Raw genomic sequence first — 15,341 nt, forward strand, 5'->3', positions numbered from 1 at the left:
AGTGAATCACAAATTGCTGGGGAGACGCTGGCGAGAATCATTTTCTCCTCTCAGCTGCCAAAACCTCTGATGGAGGCTCATACTTTTTAGAACAACCATCTAATGTAATATATTTCATGTTGAGACTGGATACTGAGAGAGGACATGAAATAAAATTACAGGGTCATAAAAAGTGCAAGCCAGTGAGATACCTTCAGGGAGAGGAGGAGAAACAGCATGGATGCTGAGAAAAATGTGGACGGAGAACAAATACACACAAAATAAAAATAACACAAAAAATAAACACAAGCTGTAGAACTTAAATAACACAATCGCTCTACAGATACGATACAATCCAAATCACAGTGCTAACCGTGCTGATTCTGCTGATCTTATCAAGTTTGATCACTGATCATTAGCCCTCATTAGAAACACAATGGGAGGGTCCAACGCCCGGCTGCAGCAGAGCGGAGCGGAGCTGAGCCAGCTGCAGGCTGCTGGAACCAAACTGTAGTTCTGTTGGTCTGTTTATATCCTGTGACCCGCTGTGGGGTGGGCCATGTAGCACAAATGGTATTTTTGGGGTGAACTACTTCCGGTGGATGTGTCATGATCTCTGATGATCAAACGAGAGCAGTCATCATCCTCTCTGTCTCTCGCTCTCTCTCTCTCTCCACTTTGTCTCCCAACCCAACGTTACCACCTCGACCTTTTATTCCTGTTTTTCTATCCTTCCCTCACGCCTGGTCTTAACCCTCAGACCTCACTAACGCACACACACTTTAAAGTTCATGTTTACGTTCTCTTCTTTTTTCAGACCGGATGAAACAACGTGTTCACGCTGACAGTCTGACACATAAAGGTTTCTCATAACATCCTCAGTGAGGCAGACAAGTTCTTCCACAAATACACACACACACACACACACACACACTTCAGACATGCAGCAGGGAAACATTACAGCAGTGGCATCCTTGTTTTGTTTTGTCTGTCTCTGTCCAGCCCTTTCTATTGGTTGGCTTTCGACCAATCACATCGCCCGTGGTCGCCCTCTTATAGAATGCTTCGCCCCGGGCAGAGACTGCAGACTCGAGGTTACTTTAAAGGAGGCTGCTCTTCTCTTTAAACCTCACTGGGACTCCACCGATCTGATCCAGCAGCAGCAGACTCTCCTCTTCGCTCAGGTGACTTGTTTGTGCGTTTGTGTGGTTTACTTTGCTGAGCTGAACACTTGAAAGGCTTAATGTGTTATTAGACAAAGACATAAATCCTCCTCCATCTGTGCATACAGCTGGGAAATCACACTCGAGTAATTCAAGGAGGTGTTGGAGGAGTAAATACGAGCTTGTAGCTGTGTTCTTGGCAGAAAAGGAACTGGATTACTTTATTAGTCACATTAAAACATCAGTGTTGTCACTGATTCAACTCATAATAAAAGTAGACCAAATTACAGACCAGAGTTTTAAAATCTTCCAAAATTCCAGTTAAAACAAGGTTGTTTGTCTCAGAGTTTATGTGTTACACATTTAATGAGCTTATCTTCTGCTGATTTAACAATTTGAACTAAAAATGATTGAGTTAATGTCACCATGGGGAAAAAAAGGAAATACTAAAGTAGTTGAAACTGTTCTGTTGTATTTCATTCATTTACTTCCCCCTTTTATTTGTCCAGTGTGATATTTCAAAACAAAATCTCTATTATCTTTAAAACCACAAGATTTTTCTTAAAAAAGATGCTTTCAACCTCCCAGCAGTGACCCCAGACACAGATTATAACACCGATTACAGGTCAACACCTAAAAACACCTTTCAGTGCCCAAAGTTAAACAGACTTCATCACCAAACACTAAAAAAGTTCTATCATTTGCATACTTTTACCAATGTGAGGTATTTGAGATGCAGGAAGTGGTCGACACTGAACGAATACAGAGACAGAGAAACGTGAAGCTCAAGCTGCTGAATAACATGAACTGGTTTCACACCATTTTCACTGAATAAGATGAGTAAATAAAAAAAAAAAAAATCAAAGATTAGATTTGATTAGATTTAAATCATCTGATTGGAGAGAAAGCAAAGAGAGTTTGTTTTATTTTAACACTTTAGGAGGTCCAGAAACTTACAGTCACCTCTTCTGGCTTCCACACTGAAGACAGGAACTATGTTTCTGTAATTATCATTGTTAACAAATATTAACAAAAGTGTTATTTTCAGGGCTTTTTATGGCCTTATGTTGAACAGCAAACTGCAGAGAGGCCAACTGGAAACGGTGCCAGTGAACCAATATTTAAAACAGGATCTTTATTAGCCATTTAGGTTCAATATTGTTTTCTTTTAAACCAGTCTGTGATCTTTTTTTCTTTCTTTCTTTCTGTCAGCCTAAACTTTTACTGGATCATTTTCAGACCAGAGAATAGTGAAACTGGTCATTTGCTCAGCAGACTCAGCTTGAAGAAATGTCTGGGGATCAGATCGGGTCTCTGTGGATCATCAATGTCTAGATAGAAACCTAAATTAGAGTGATTACGATTAAAGTTTGTGAGCTTCTGAATTGTTTCTCCTGCTGCCAAGAGCTTTAGGTAAAATAAGTAAACCCAAAAACCGAGCTGTTAAAGTGTCTGTTCAGAAAGACAGGTAATATCTTATGACAGTTTAACAGTCTGTAGAGCAGACTGGACATCAGTACACTGAGAATCAACATGTAGAAACAAAAGCATCCAAAAACAGAAAAGTCACAAGAGCTAAAACTGGTTGGGGCAACGCTGATATCTGATTCTGCCTTTCACAGCAATGTTGCATGTGTTTGTTTGTCGGATATCAGATGTCTTATTTGATTATCAGGCTCACAAAAAAGTCAGACTAGTTGGACAACCCCCACGCAAACGAAAAAACACACACTACACTGTGAAGGATTGGGTTGTTTTTTTTAAGAGTCACCAGTCAAACCACCAACAGGAGCCAATGAGAAACACGAGAGCTGGGAAAAAAAACAGCAACCAAACGGCCTCCCGTTTCTCCGTGTGAGGGCAAAACAAGCCACAAAAAACGAAACCGTTTCAACAGTTACTTCCATCATCTCTAAATAAATAAATGGTTATGAAATGGTGTTTAATTAGTCAAGCTGGTCACTAAAATGGCAGAAAATCCTGAAAAAACATCAGAATTATTTCCAACAGCCGAAGAAGGGAAACATCCAAAGTCTAAATATATTTCAAATACAATTATAGACATTTAAATGTCATATATACATTAAAACATTGAATAGATGTGAATAGAGCTGTTTTTGGCTTTAACTAACTTAAATTATTTTTTGTGTTATTTTAGTCAATAGATTCTTAGTTATTAATATGATGAACAGTTTGTGTTTTTATTGTGTTTTTAACTGTATGAGTTTTTCTTGACCAGCTGCAACAATTAAAATTCTCTGACTGCCCTGAGGTGAGAAAAGAAACAGCAGGAGCATGTTGTATTTCTCAGTGCTGCTCATTTCTACCTTCAATCTAATTTTCTGTTAGTTAGAAACATGTTAATCGTCTCCAGACTAATAAAACCAAAATAAAATGTTTAAATAGCAAAATGATTCAGTTGTAGAAAACCAGTTAGAGACTCAAGGAGAGCTCTTTGTCGTTTTAAATAATTACACCAGTAAAAAGAACAGAGTGGAAAAGAATAAATATCTTTTAACCTGAATTTTCAGTGTTATCAGCCTCTATTCTAATTACCAAAAGTAAAATAAGTCATCATGCAAACGGGCCCATATCATATAAATGCACATAAATCCAAATTTTAAAGTTAGAGCTGCTTTAACTTCAGCAGCTGATCAAATGTTTTGATTGAGTTTGTTTCTCACTGTGGGAGCTCAGGTGTTTAATTACTGATCTGCTTATTTCTTAAATTCATTCACCAGTCTGCATGCTGTCTGACAGGAGGATTTGGGAGGGGGCGTCTTAAGACTCTGTGACGAAACCTGTTGGGACAAGCCTGAAATATTTCCCTCATTGGTCTTTTGTTAAAGTGTGAAACTCAACAGGAGTTATTTATGGAGGAATCCAGAAAGCGGCTAATCCTGTTAAAACCAACTGGACCAAAAAATAAGAAATCAATAAAAGGCTGAAGAGTTTATCAGATATATTAGATTTAAAATAAATGTGGCCAGTGAGTGATTGAATGATTGAAATATTATCTAAAGCTTGATAGTAAACAAAGTGCAATTTAAAACTAATCTTTTAATATTGGGTTTCATTTGATGAAGTCATAGTTTAGGTCAGATGTCCATTTAGTTCATTGAAATGAAATGAATAATTTCTTCTTTAATGATAAATGACACGTAAGAACAAACACAGACGGCAGACTCATTAAATGTCGCGCCATCATTATATAACGCCGGCCTCAGGCAGACTGAGCTGAAATAATTGTGAGGGTTACAAGATGCAGCTGTTTTCTGTACACACGTACACAAGCTTGTTATTAATACCACACATGGCTGTACATGCACCTTCCAGCACTGTTTCTTTCATCTTTTTTCTCTCCCAGCAGCCACCATGAAAATCGCGTCTTTCAACATCCAGAAGTTTGGAAAAAACAAAGTGTCGGACCCAGATGTTCTCAATATCCTGACCAAGGTACCGAAAACACACACCCCTGTCACTCACCATGATGAGAACATGTTATTGAATGAGGAGAGGCCATTTTTTAAATGTCCATATTACTTTGCTTTAAATATTCGTGTTGCTTTTGTTAGCATGACTCCTGATTGGCACTGAAGCTGAAGCTGAGTCATCAGTTCGATTAAATTAGTGACTGAATCGGTGCTGACCCTTCTCAGTATCTCTTGATCTGATTGTTGTTACTATTTGTAAAATGAAATTATTCCAGAGCTTCTGACTGAAACTACAGCCGACCTTTCGGATCTTTACAGTGTAGAGCAGCAGCTTGGTGACAGTTTGGTGCAGATGTAGAATTAGTGGGATGTGCAGCTTTCATCAGAGTTTGGATGTGCTGAAATGACGTATGTGAGCACAGAGAACAGGAGAGGCGTTGAAAACATCTCAGCCCGATGCAAATAGCTGATGCTGTGATGATCCCTGAGTCTCTCAGGCCTGATACGGTGAACTGAGGTCACTGAGGTCGCTCTCTCACTCTCCGCCTTTCTGGCCCTCAGATCGTGTCTCGTTATGACATCATCGTGATCCTGGAAGTGGTGGACATCAGTGGAGACTCGGTGAAAATTTTCCTGGACGCTCTCAACAAGTGAATGCAGTCTTTGGTTTGATCACCGTCACTGACCTGACCCTAACCTTGAAATCGGACACGCTGGTCCTTTGGGCCAAATTCAAACTTTAGCATGCTAATGTGCTTTCAGTGATAACGTCAACTCGCAGACGTGAAGCAGATGAAATGCTGCATTAGTGTCATTTTGCTGTAAACTGTATTTAAAAGCAGCTGAAGGGGATGTGATTCTGTGAATGTCCGACACCAGTGATGAGAACATAAACTGCTGGCAGTTACATCAAAATAAAATCTAATATGAAGAATAGACATCCCTTTACGCTGATGTCTTTCATTTAAGATGTTCGTGCTGATTGGTTAAGGTTAGCACTAAACATAGCATTAGCTAACACTCAGAGACAGCTGGTATATTAGAGGGAACAATGGTGGGAATTATTTGGCAATAAACTAAACTAAAAGTATTTAACAGTTTCTGTTTTTCTGTCTGTGAAGAGCAAACAGGAAGCATCACTACACTCTGAAGATCAGCACCCGTCTGGGCCGAACACGCTACAAAGAGCAGTTCATGTTTCTGTACAGGTCAGCAGATTGTCACCACATTCAAAGGGTGGAGTTTTTGTGCCAGAGAAGAAGTCTCACATTTTAAAATCCGTTTCTCAGATCTTCATCTGCAGGATTTACATTTAAACAAAACAACAGGTGGAGCAGAAATAGAAAATGCAGCACACACTGAACACTGTCAGATGTGCAGCTTCATGCACCGTCAACATACTCACAGCTAAATATCAACCTGAATTTATTAGACAGAATTTATTTTACACCGACTAAAAAATCTGTTTACTCTGCTGAGGTTTCTTTGATTATAGACAGAAACCAAATGCACTGATTCTGACGCTGTTTAATGAAAATGTGTGTGTGTGTGTGTGTGTGTGTGTAGAGGTGACTTGGTTGAGTTGGTGGGCTCCTATCAGTTTGATGATGAGTTGACTATAGGAGGAGATTTTTTCTCCAGGGATCCCTACATCCTACGATTCAGGTGCATTGACACAGGTAAATAAGTACCAATCAATATCAAAATGTATGAATTATTAATCAAATAAAATGGTTTTATTTGTTCTCACCTCTTTGTTATTAATGTAACAGCATAAGTTGACAGAAGGGAAAACCTGCAGCAACTTTTCAGTCAGATTTGTGAGTAAGTTTGTGTGTGTGTGTGTGTGTGTGTGTCTACACTCACCACAGTGCTGAAGGACCTGGTGATGATCCCTGTTCACACCAAACCAGACGACTCTGAGAAGGAGCTGGACGAGCTCTACGATGTTTTCCTGCAGGTCAAGCAGAAGTGGAGGACTGATGTAAGACCACGAAACAAAGGAAACATGATTTAACTGATTCAGTTTAAAGTACGAGGGGTGGAATTAAATAGAAGTACGTTTGTATTTGATAAATTAAAGTGATGGATACGGTTTGAATTAGTTGACACAGATGTGGAAAAACCACAGAATGACGGATGGGAAAGTCAGAAACAATCCAACAGCATGAGAAATAAAAGTGTTTTCTGTTTTAGCCAGGAGTCCTCTTCACCTGTTAGGGAAACACAACTCTTTGTCATGTTGTTGTTGACACTCGTTTCTGCTGCAGAACGTGATGATTCTGGGCGACTTCAACGCAGACGGCTCGTACGTCTCAGACAGAGAGATGAAGGAAATCAGAATCCGCAGCAACAAGAACTTCCACTGGCTGATCGAAGACAATGTGGACACTACAGCCAGCCACGGAAACAACTACACATATGACAGGTAACGCACAAACACCAGTGATGGGAAACAATCAGGAATAATTAATAAGATAGACTTTCTTAGGTCTGCCGTGGTGTGAAATGTCAGCACTTACTATTAATTTCTTTTTCTTGAATGTTTTAAACTAAGACACAGTTGCAGACATTTTATGTCCCATTTCTTTAAGTTGACTGAAATAAAAATTAGAAGCTGCTCTGCTGTTTTTCAGGATCGTGATCTACGGGGACGACATGCTCCAAGCTGTCGTACCAAACTCTGCCAAACCCTTCAACTTCCAGAAGGCGTACGGACTCAGCGAGGAGCAGGTCAGTCCTGAGTTTGGATTATTAATGGACGTGATGGAATACAACCTGTGGACTACCTAACATTTATTCCCCCAGGCCCTGAAAGTGAGTGACCATTACCCCGTAGAGGTGCAGCTGAAGTCCAAAAACGATACAGCCGACAAAGACGAAGGTAAGCAGCAGGACTTGACCAGAATCCAAAGAATACTGCAGCTGTACAAAGAAATGTGAAGGGAAAGTACCAAGAGAGATAAAAACTGAATGCCATATTACATAAATAAAGATAACAACTACCACTGAGGGTTAAAAAGAGCTGGGCTCATGATTGTGGCTGGAGCATGACGGGTTTCTCCTCTGCAGCTCTGCTGGTGGAGAAAGCACCGCTCGGACTCTTGGCCACTGATGATGACCTGCTGGAGCTGAAGAGAGGAAACCTGATCCTGGAGAGGGAGAAGCTCTGCCTGGAGATCAAGATCCTCCAGAAGAAGATGGCCCGGATGAACAGTGGGGATGATGCTTAAATGTAAAGAGTCACTTTGTGTCACTTTGACTGTTACACCAGACACTGCAGCTGATCCCCGTTCCTTCACCTGCTTCCTGGAGTTCATCCTACATCTGATTTTCTGAAAGATGACCTATGACCGGACTGAACGCCTCTCAGGCTTTTAACTGTGTGAATGCTGGAGCGCATTTCGAAGTTTGTGTAACTGTTGTTCCAGTGGTAGCACGTGCACGTGCAAGAATCAACTGTAACTGAGCACGCGGTTGATTTTTAGTCTGGCTTTTTAAACAGGTCGTGTTCTAAGACAGCTGTTACTTTTAACGGTTCTTTGAAGAAGCATCAGAAATGTTCAGCTGCCTCTTCACATTCATCACTGCTGCATTCACTCTGCTCTGAGGACACCAGCAGCTGTCAGCTTCTTTTAAAGTGAAATATTTATTTTTCATGCTACAATCCTTCAATATACAATAAATATCAATAAGATATGAGTATTCCGTTTTTATTGGCTCTTACAGGACAAACTCTTTAATGATTGGAACTGAAACATCTTTAAATTGCAAAAAAACAAAAAAAAGGTTTAAAACTTAAATTAAATGGAGCTTATCCTTTAAAGATGACCTAATGTTGTGTTTTCTAATCATCATTTGACTGATTCCTTCTCACGCACTACTTTAAGCCTTGGTTGTGTGCCATAGGTCACTGCATTTCTACATAAAAACACACAACACAAAACCAAAACTGTATTTATGATTTATTGAGGTCTGAAACATTTTCTTTTTTCTTCAACACGAATAAAGTCTCCATATTGTTACGTTAAAGACAGTTTTATGGTTGAGAATTTTGACAGGTTACTCCAAATAACTAATAATTAAAAATAACAAGGAATACTTACAAAAACTTTATTGGTATCTCCCTCTTCACAATAAAATGATAAAGAACATGGGGGATTTGTCATTCTGATGAAGTTTCACATGGACATGAAACAAGTTACAAGGTTGGTATATTTTCCTGCTTTCCTTTTCGAACCTGCAGCCCTTCGTTTCCAAAACTCATTTTACAGTTATGGTCACTGAGTACGACTGAGTAAAGTATCCTCCAGAACAAATACCACAACGTGAAACCTGTAATTCCATACTGTGTGCACCAGCCCTGTCTCAAATCCTCAAAATCAATAAACTCTTCCTGAACATTTTCTTTAAACATTGGGGCGATTTGAGTTTGACAGAGCTCATGACATGGCAAACTAGAGTCTTTCAGCAAACATACCAACATCTCATAAACAGGAAACAAAGCCGGGAGCAAACAGACATCACAACACTCTGATTTTATTTCTTGCCAGATTTCTTAATGCCGGTGCCACCTGGAGGGGAAAAAGATAATTGACAAAACAAAATTAATACCAGAGATCTTAAACATGGTTCACGCCTAGTTAACTTACTGAAGGCTAATTTCAATTCATATGAACTATTACCTGTTGCATGTAAATTATCAACTATCCTGCCTGTTTGGACAGTCTTTTTCCCTTTAGGCTCTGAGCTTTAGCTCACTGTTTTTAATATAACATTATTGCACTTAATTTATTATCAGTTTGTTATTTCACAAAACTGATCCAGTTTGATCCAACGTCATCACTTAAAATGAATGTTATATGTAACACAACACAGGAGACACTATGGCCTGACTAATAACACGATTCAATATGTTTGTGCTATTCAGTGTGACGCTGTTTTTGTTCCAATAGGAAGAATACCACATAGATAACCATTCTTTGACAAGTCTAAGGGTTTACTAATCCAGTTTCATGATTGTTCTGGGACAGGGCTATCACAAAACCTGATTAATCCACCCAAAGAGAGCCTTGGTCTTACCTAAAGGTCCTTTTCCTGCGGCTTTGGCCTTCAATGCCTCCAGTGCCTTCTGTTCTTCCTTTTGCTTCTGCTTGAAGGCAAGTTCATCCTGCAGGCACACAATCAATTAACAACCCTGCAATGGAACTCCTTTCATGACATGACACGTCTTCTGTTCCTCTTAAACCTCAGTTATTTAAGACTAATAAAAAAAAATCCATGAAGTTTTTCAAACCCATTTAGGTTGATATTTCTAACACAGATTCCCACAGAGCCCAAAAAAAAAACAAAAAAAAAAACACACCAACATTTAATTGTCACTAGATATAAGGTGAAGCACATTTTAAGTTTTGTGGACTAACTTATCTGATATTACAGATCACATCTTTGTATTGATTTATAATGGCTTTCCAGTCTTACTTCATCCATTTCCTTGGACTGTTTCTTGGGTGCTTTCAGAGGTTTCTTTTTGCCTCCTGAGGACAAATTCATAGATATTCTGTTAGCTCACAGCTAATTACTGGTAAATATAATAAAACCTCAATGACAGAGAACTCATTTGAAGAAACATACTACTTAAATATTAGTTCAGCAATGATTTTCAGGCAGAGCAGCTTTTCATTCAGAATGTACTCAGTGTGCCAAGAGCGTGAAGAACACAGCTACTCTTATATTATCTGTTGTTGCAGTTACAAGCAGAAACATGGCTAGCTGATAAATCGCTAGCTAAATAATGAATCCTTTAAAACGGACGACTTGAAACGGCGGCTCATCGGTCGTGCTTTTCTTAAACACCACGTCTTCTGTGTGAGCATAAACGCATAAACAGCAAAACAGCAAACAACTCTGATGTGGAATTTGTTTGTTTAGCTTGTCGAGAGAGAAGCTAGAGAGCCGTTAGCTTCAGCTAGCTGGAGAACACCGTGAAACACGCTGTCAGCAGTTATTTTTAATAATGTCCGGATTTTGAGGACTTTCCTCTGATGAAACAAAATCTCACCTTCCCTGCCGGACATGTTCAAATCTGGTCACAGTTACAGTGAAAACGAGAGAAATATTTTTTTTTTGTTGTTGTTGAAGCGAAGAGGACCGGCTGCTTCTCTAGTCCGCGCTGTCAGGACCCCGGTGACCTCAGACCCGGAAGTAGTATGACCCGAATGTGCCTGAGCGAAACGTGACCCGGCTGTTAGCAGTTTCACACTGGATGCTAATCAGTTAGCCAAAAATAAACTTCATCCGATGCTGAGACAGCGTGGTGGAAAACAGGTATATTGATTTCGATAGGTTGTTATACGTGTGAAAGGATTTCTCAGGCTGTTTTATGTGATTAAGGAGTCACCTTAACTGATAGAAACGTGGCGCTCAAAGCTGGCTGGTTGTGTGACATTGTAACTTCATAGTTTAAATACCTTCCTGTAAACATCTTTATACAGTTTGTGTGATTATTTTGACTCCCTGGTTTCCCCAGGTTGTAAATATAGTTGCAGGTAAATGCGATTATGGGCTTTAAATTACACTAGTTTATTTTAGATGGAGGCAATGACAGCTAATTCAAATGTCAAATCAATGGCAGGCTGAGAATATTTGTGTTGTTGTTGTTGTTGTTATGGTCTTCACTGGATTTGGGATTTCAAAAGGAGCCTTGCAGGTAATTTTTCTCAGCAGGTTGTTCCAGCATCTCCTCTCAGTTTAGACCAGCACCATCACCTGCAGGACTTGAACCGATGCAACATGAGATGAATCATCTAATTTAACCCTGACTGTTGGTTTCACAGGTGTCTGTTCCTGTGTTAGTTCTGCAGCTGCAGGAGAAGTGAAGCTCTGTCAGTTTTCAAGCGGCACTTCTGACTGCTGTCTTTGTCAATGAGGTAAGTACGGGGTAGAATTGTTGCCGGTTCTGAGCTAAATAATAGACCAAAGCTGGCGATTAACAGTGTCTTTGTTGTGTCAGGTACAGAGGAGCACAGCTCTCTCTCTGGGCTCATGGCTCATGCTGTCTGTCCCGCCTCTCTCTGCCTCGATCTGTGTCCGGCAGAATCCTTCTGGTCCAAACCTACAGCGCTCCCCATCAGCCTGGCTCTCCTCCCGATGGCAAAGGTGGAGCTGAGGTAGCAAAGGAGCGTGCCATGGCTGCCTTACAGGTAAGGCAGCATTCCTCACAAAATTTCTAGTTCATTAACTTCACAGCCAGTAAAGTGATAACCACCAAGTTATTGGAACTGTAACTGTGAAGCACAGTGAAACACAGAAGCAAACTGAGACACTGCCTTCGCTCCCTCTTATAGCATGCAGGTGAGTTGGGGCGGCTGTGGGGTCAGAGGTCGGCTCAAACTGCCAGCGCTATGGTCAACTACTGGTGGGAGAGGTACGAGGAGTTTGTTGGGCTTAATGAGGTCCGAGAGGCTCAGACCAAAGTCACTGAGGTGAGCAAACAGTAACAAGCTCTTCATCTTCCATCCTCAACTCTCCAGTCCACTCACTGTGAGTCAAAATATGAGAGAAACTGGAAGCACAATTTAAGCACAAAATAGAGTTTCCTAAATCATCATAAAGTTGAATCAACACCTCATGGAAACATGTAGATCATCACCTTGAGAAGGAATTTGTCTTCAGCTGTTTCAGACAATCTGTGTCGAAGGGACTTCATCACTTTTACATATCGAAGTCTGCGTACAGATGAGGGACACTGCTGCATGACTGAGGTGTGTATGTGTGTTTAGGCAGAAGGGGCTTTCATGGTGGCCAGAGGGATAGTGCGTGAGGCTCATGTTAGCCTGGAGGCCCTGCAGGGTAGACTGAAGGAGGTCCGAGACAGGCTGGACAGGGTGTCCAGAGAGGAGACTCACTACCTGGAGCTGGCCACGCTGGAGCACAAACTGCTACAGGTTAGCTGTGACCATTAAAATAGTGTATAAAACAGAGAAGCAGATAGTTTCAGATCAGAATATCAAGAATTGTCATTGAAAATTAACCAATTCATGAAATTAGAGGTCTGATAGAATTCACAATAAGCCGACTGGTCATTCGTGCTCTCACCTGACTGCAGGAAGAGCGTCGTCTCCGGACAGCTTATGAGAACTCTGAGGGCGCAGAGAGGGAGAAGTTTGCCTTGTTTTCAGCTGCCGTCAGGGAAAGCCACGAGAAGGAGAGGACGAGAGCAGAACGGACCAAGAACTGGTCCATCATTGGCTCGGTGCTTGGAGCCCTGATTGGTGTGATGGGATCAACGTACATCAACCGTGTCCGTCTGCAGGTGAGGAGCGTTGTTCAACTTTTGGGTTCAGTCAAAGCAGGTTGATGTGAACTGTCAGTACACATCCACACTTATCACTGGCCATTGAATCAATCTGGAGCTTTTAGCAGTGGGGCTCCACTAACTGGCAGCCGAATGGTTTTCATTACAGCCACAATAAAATGATGTCATGATGTCATTTTCCCAAAAAAACCTCCAACTGCCAGGATTGTTTTTTGCTTTTATTTTTCTTAATAAGATACATCTGGTGCTGGATATGTAATCTGTCTCAGCACCTTTCACTTTCACCAGGACACTGCCATTAGTTTCAGCTGACGCATCTTCACAATGTTCCTCTGTAGGAGCTGAAGAGTCTGCTGCTGGAGGCCCAGAAAGGTCCAGAGAGCCTGCAGGAAGCCCTCAGAGTCCAGGCTGGAAACCATCGCTCCCAGCAGGACGAGCTGCGAATGCTCATAGACAGCCTCAGGGTCGCTCTGTCTGATGCCTCCTCACAGACGGGCAGCATCCTTCAGGGCAAAGAAGGGCTGATCCCAGACTCAGCATCTGCACCTCTGTCAGCCTTAAAGGACCTCCACACCAGTAGCCAGAGGACCCAGTCCCTCCTGGAGTCCCTCTCACCTCAGCTGGGAAAACTGGAGAAAGGACTTGGTAGAGTTGAGACTAATGTGTCTGTGGTAAGGAGGCTGCTGGACTCATTACCTCAGGCCGAAACAAGGGCAGGTGAGCTGCTGTTAGTGAGACCGGAGGGACCAGAGAGGGGGGATCAGTGGGAAACTGAGGGGGCGGTGAGGCGTCTGGAGGAGACCCAGAGGACGCTGGCAGAACGAATCAGGACCAACACTGTGTTAAATGCTGTGTTCACCTACACTGCCACTGCAATCACCATCTCTGCTGTCTACCTGCTGCTCAGAGGAACTGGTTAGATCCAGACTGAATCTTCACACGCACTGCAATGATGCTGGAAGCTGGTCATAGGTGTTGATTTGGGCTCAGTGCTGCTGCTCTGAGCAACTTGTGGCTTCTAAATATTTCAATAGCAATAACAGTTAAGGAGGAGCACTCATCAACATTAATATTTAATCCCCTTTCCATTGATATGCCATAAATGTTTCATTCACTTAAGTTAATGACATAAAGAGTTGAGGCTGTAGACAAATTAAAAAATATCCAAATCTATATGCGTTGATTTTATTTTGAAAAAGTCTGATTCACAGCTGCGGCACATTTTTAACTGTGCTTCAGAAGGAGTCAGATAATTAGAGGCCTTTAGCGGTTTAACAGCAGTTTAACTAAATGTTGTGTTGTGGGTTTTTTTTTTTTTTCATTGTGTACCTGTCGCTCAGAGTCACACACTCGATTCATTTAACAAACAGTACCAATATCAACACCTGTGACTCACTATGTCTGGAGAGGTTTTAGCGTTACTTTAATGGCTATGAAATAAAACAGGATGGAGCTGATTGAGGAGAACATTATTAATGGACTTATGTGCCAAGTGAGTGTTTAACCATGGCTCTTCATTCCGCCTTAAAATGACCATTAGTCGGACCATCTAAACCTCATTGGGACCAGATCTGGGCTCTACTTCCTGTCTGCTTCAATATAAAACCGCACTAAATATACACTAATGATGTGAAAAGAACTCAGAGGAACCAGAAATATGTTTGTTTAGATTGACCAGGTTGACCAGATCAGAAAACAGTTTTTTTGAGATTAATGTGAGAAATGATTGTGAAGTGAATTTACAAATATAAATTAAATAGTTTCAAATGTTTGATTGGCTTTGATTGCTGCGGTCCTCACTGACCTCTGCATGTAATCCAATAAAGGAAAATTCATATGAGCCTTCGGCAGGAGAAAATGGAAATGAAGTTAGGCAGATTTCCTGTTGAAGTGTTTTCATGTTAGTGCCGGTCTGTTTGTCGTATTGCTGAGCTGAATTAAATGTTCAAATGTTTGTTGGAGTCCCTGATGAAGAAAAAGGGAAGTTTATCTTTCCTGTTTATTTATACACAGCCAGTTCTGGTTCAGGGCTGATGATGAGTTTTATAATCTGTTGGTCTGCTGAATCCAAAATCATTTACTCTACAAAGTGTCATAAAGAGTAAAGCATGGAAAGATATTTTCTCTTTCATGTATGTTATATGATTTTAAACCCCAAAATACAAGAAGTCATGTCTGGTAGGCTGAAGACACAAAAATGACCTAAAACATTTCAACTTTCAAAACTGGTCTGTCTGTTGACTGAATATTTGAGCTCCATGAAATTGGACCATTAAATCAAACATAAAGACGAGGATTATTTTTAAATGTGTATGTCCATCCCAAACCAAAAAGAATAATTAGTCAACAACACCTCGAGCTTTCATGAGGTTTGACGTTTGGCGTCAGTGCTGCCGACTCCCAAAAACCCCAAAAACCTCCTTGAAGCGTCGGCGCTGTTGTTTGAAT

General features: G+C 40.9%; 3 protein-coding genes across 5 annotated transcripts; 2 read left to right on the plus strand and 1 right to left on the minus strand.

Annotated features, from left to right (window-relative positions):
• Positions 1-1,013: 1,013 nt before the first annotated feature.
• Positions 1,014-8,278, plus strand: dnase1l4.1 (deoxyribonuclease 1 like 4, tandem duplicate 1). 2 transcript variants are annotated; one of them, XM_029502229.1, is made up of 10 exons: positions 1,014-1,163; positions 4,513-4,598; positions 5,138-5,226; positions 5,698-5,784; positions 6,143-6,255; positions 6,448-6,560; positions 6,847-7,004; positions 7,213-7,309; positions 7,385-7,460; positions 7,649-8,278. In XM_029502229.1, exons 2-10 carry the CDS (start codon positions 4,518-4,520, stop codon positions 7,807-7,809), a joined length of 975 nt encoding a protein of 324 aa, XP_029358089.1. In that variant the 5' UTR covers positions 1,014-1,163; positions 4,513-4,517; the 3' UTR covers positions 7,810-8,278. The 2 variants fall into 2 exon arrangements, with proteins under 2 accessions (XP_029358089.1, XP_029358090.1); XM_029502230.1 differs by having other exon boundaries at positions 1,063-1,163; positions 4,510-4,598.
• A 250-nt stretch (positions 8,279-8,528) lies between these two features.
• On the minus strand, positions 8,529-10,770 carry tma7 (translation machinery associated 7 homolog). Its single transcript, XM_029502231.1, has 4 exons — positions 10,638-10,770; positions 10,058-10,113; positions 9,659-9,746; positions 8,529-9,150 (listed from the first exon to the last, which is right to left on the minus strand). Exons 1-4 carry the CDS (start codon positions 10,651-10,653, stop codon positions 9,116-9,118), a joined length of 195 nt encoding a protein of 64 aa, XP_029358091.1. The 5' UTR covers positions 10,654-10,770; the 3' UTR covers positions 8,529-9,115.
• Positions 10,771-10,805: 35 nt separating this feature from the next.
• ccdc51 (coiled-coil domain containing 51) lies at positions 10,806-14,914 on the plus strand. Of its 2 annotated transcripts, none has more exons than XM_029502589.1 (7): positions 10,806-10,903; positions 11,413-11,505; positions 11,589-11,778; positions 11,923-12,060; positions 12,358-12,522; positions 12,684-12,890; positions 13,232-14,914. In XM_029502589.1, the coding sequence occupies exons 2-7, from the start codon at positions 11,501-11,503 to the stop codon at positions 13,811-13,813; spliced, it is 1,287 nt and encodes a 428-aa protein (XP_029358449.1). In that variant the 5' UTR covers positions 10,806-10,903; positions 11,413-11,500; the 3' UTR covers positions 13,814-14,914. The 2 variants fall into 2 exon arrangements, with proteins under 2 accessions (XP_029358449.1, XP_029358450.1); XM_029502590.1 differs by having other exon boundaries at positions 11,595-11,778.
• The last annotated feature ends 427 nt before the right edge of the window (positions 14,915-15,341 follow it).

This window comes from Echeneis naucrates, chromosome 5 (genome assembly GCF_900963305.1).
Source record: "Echeneis naucrates chromosome 5, fEcheNa1.1, whole genome shotgun sequence".
Lineage (NCBI taxonomy): Eukaryota > Metazoa > Chordata > Actinopteri > Carangiformes > Echeneidae > Echeneis > Echeneis naucrates.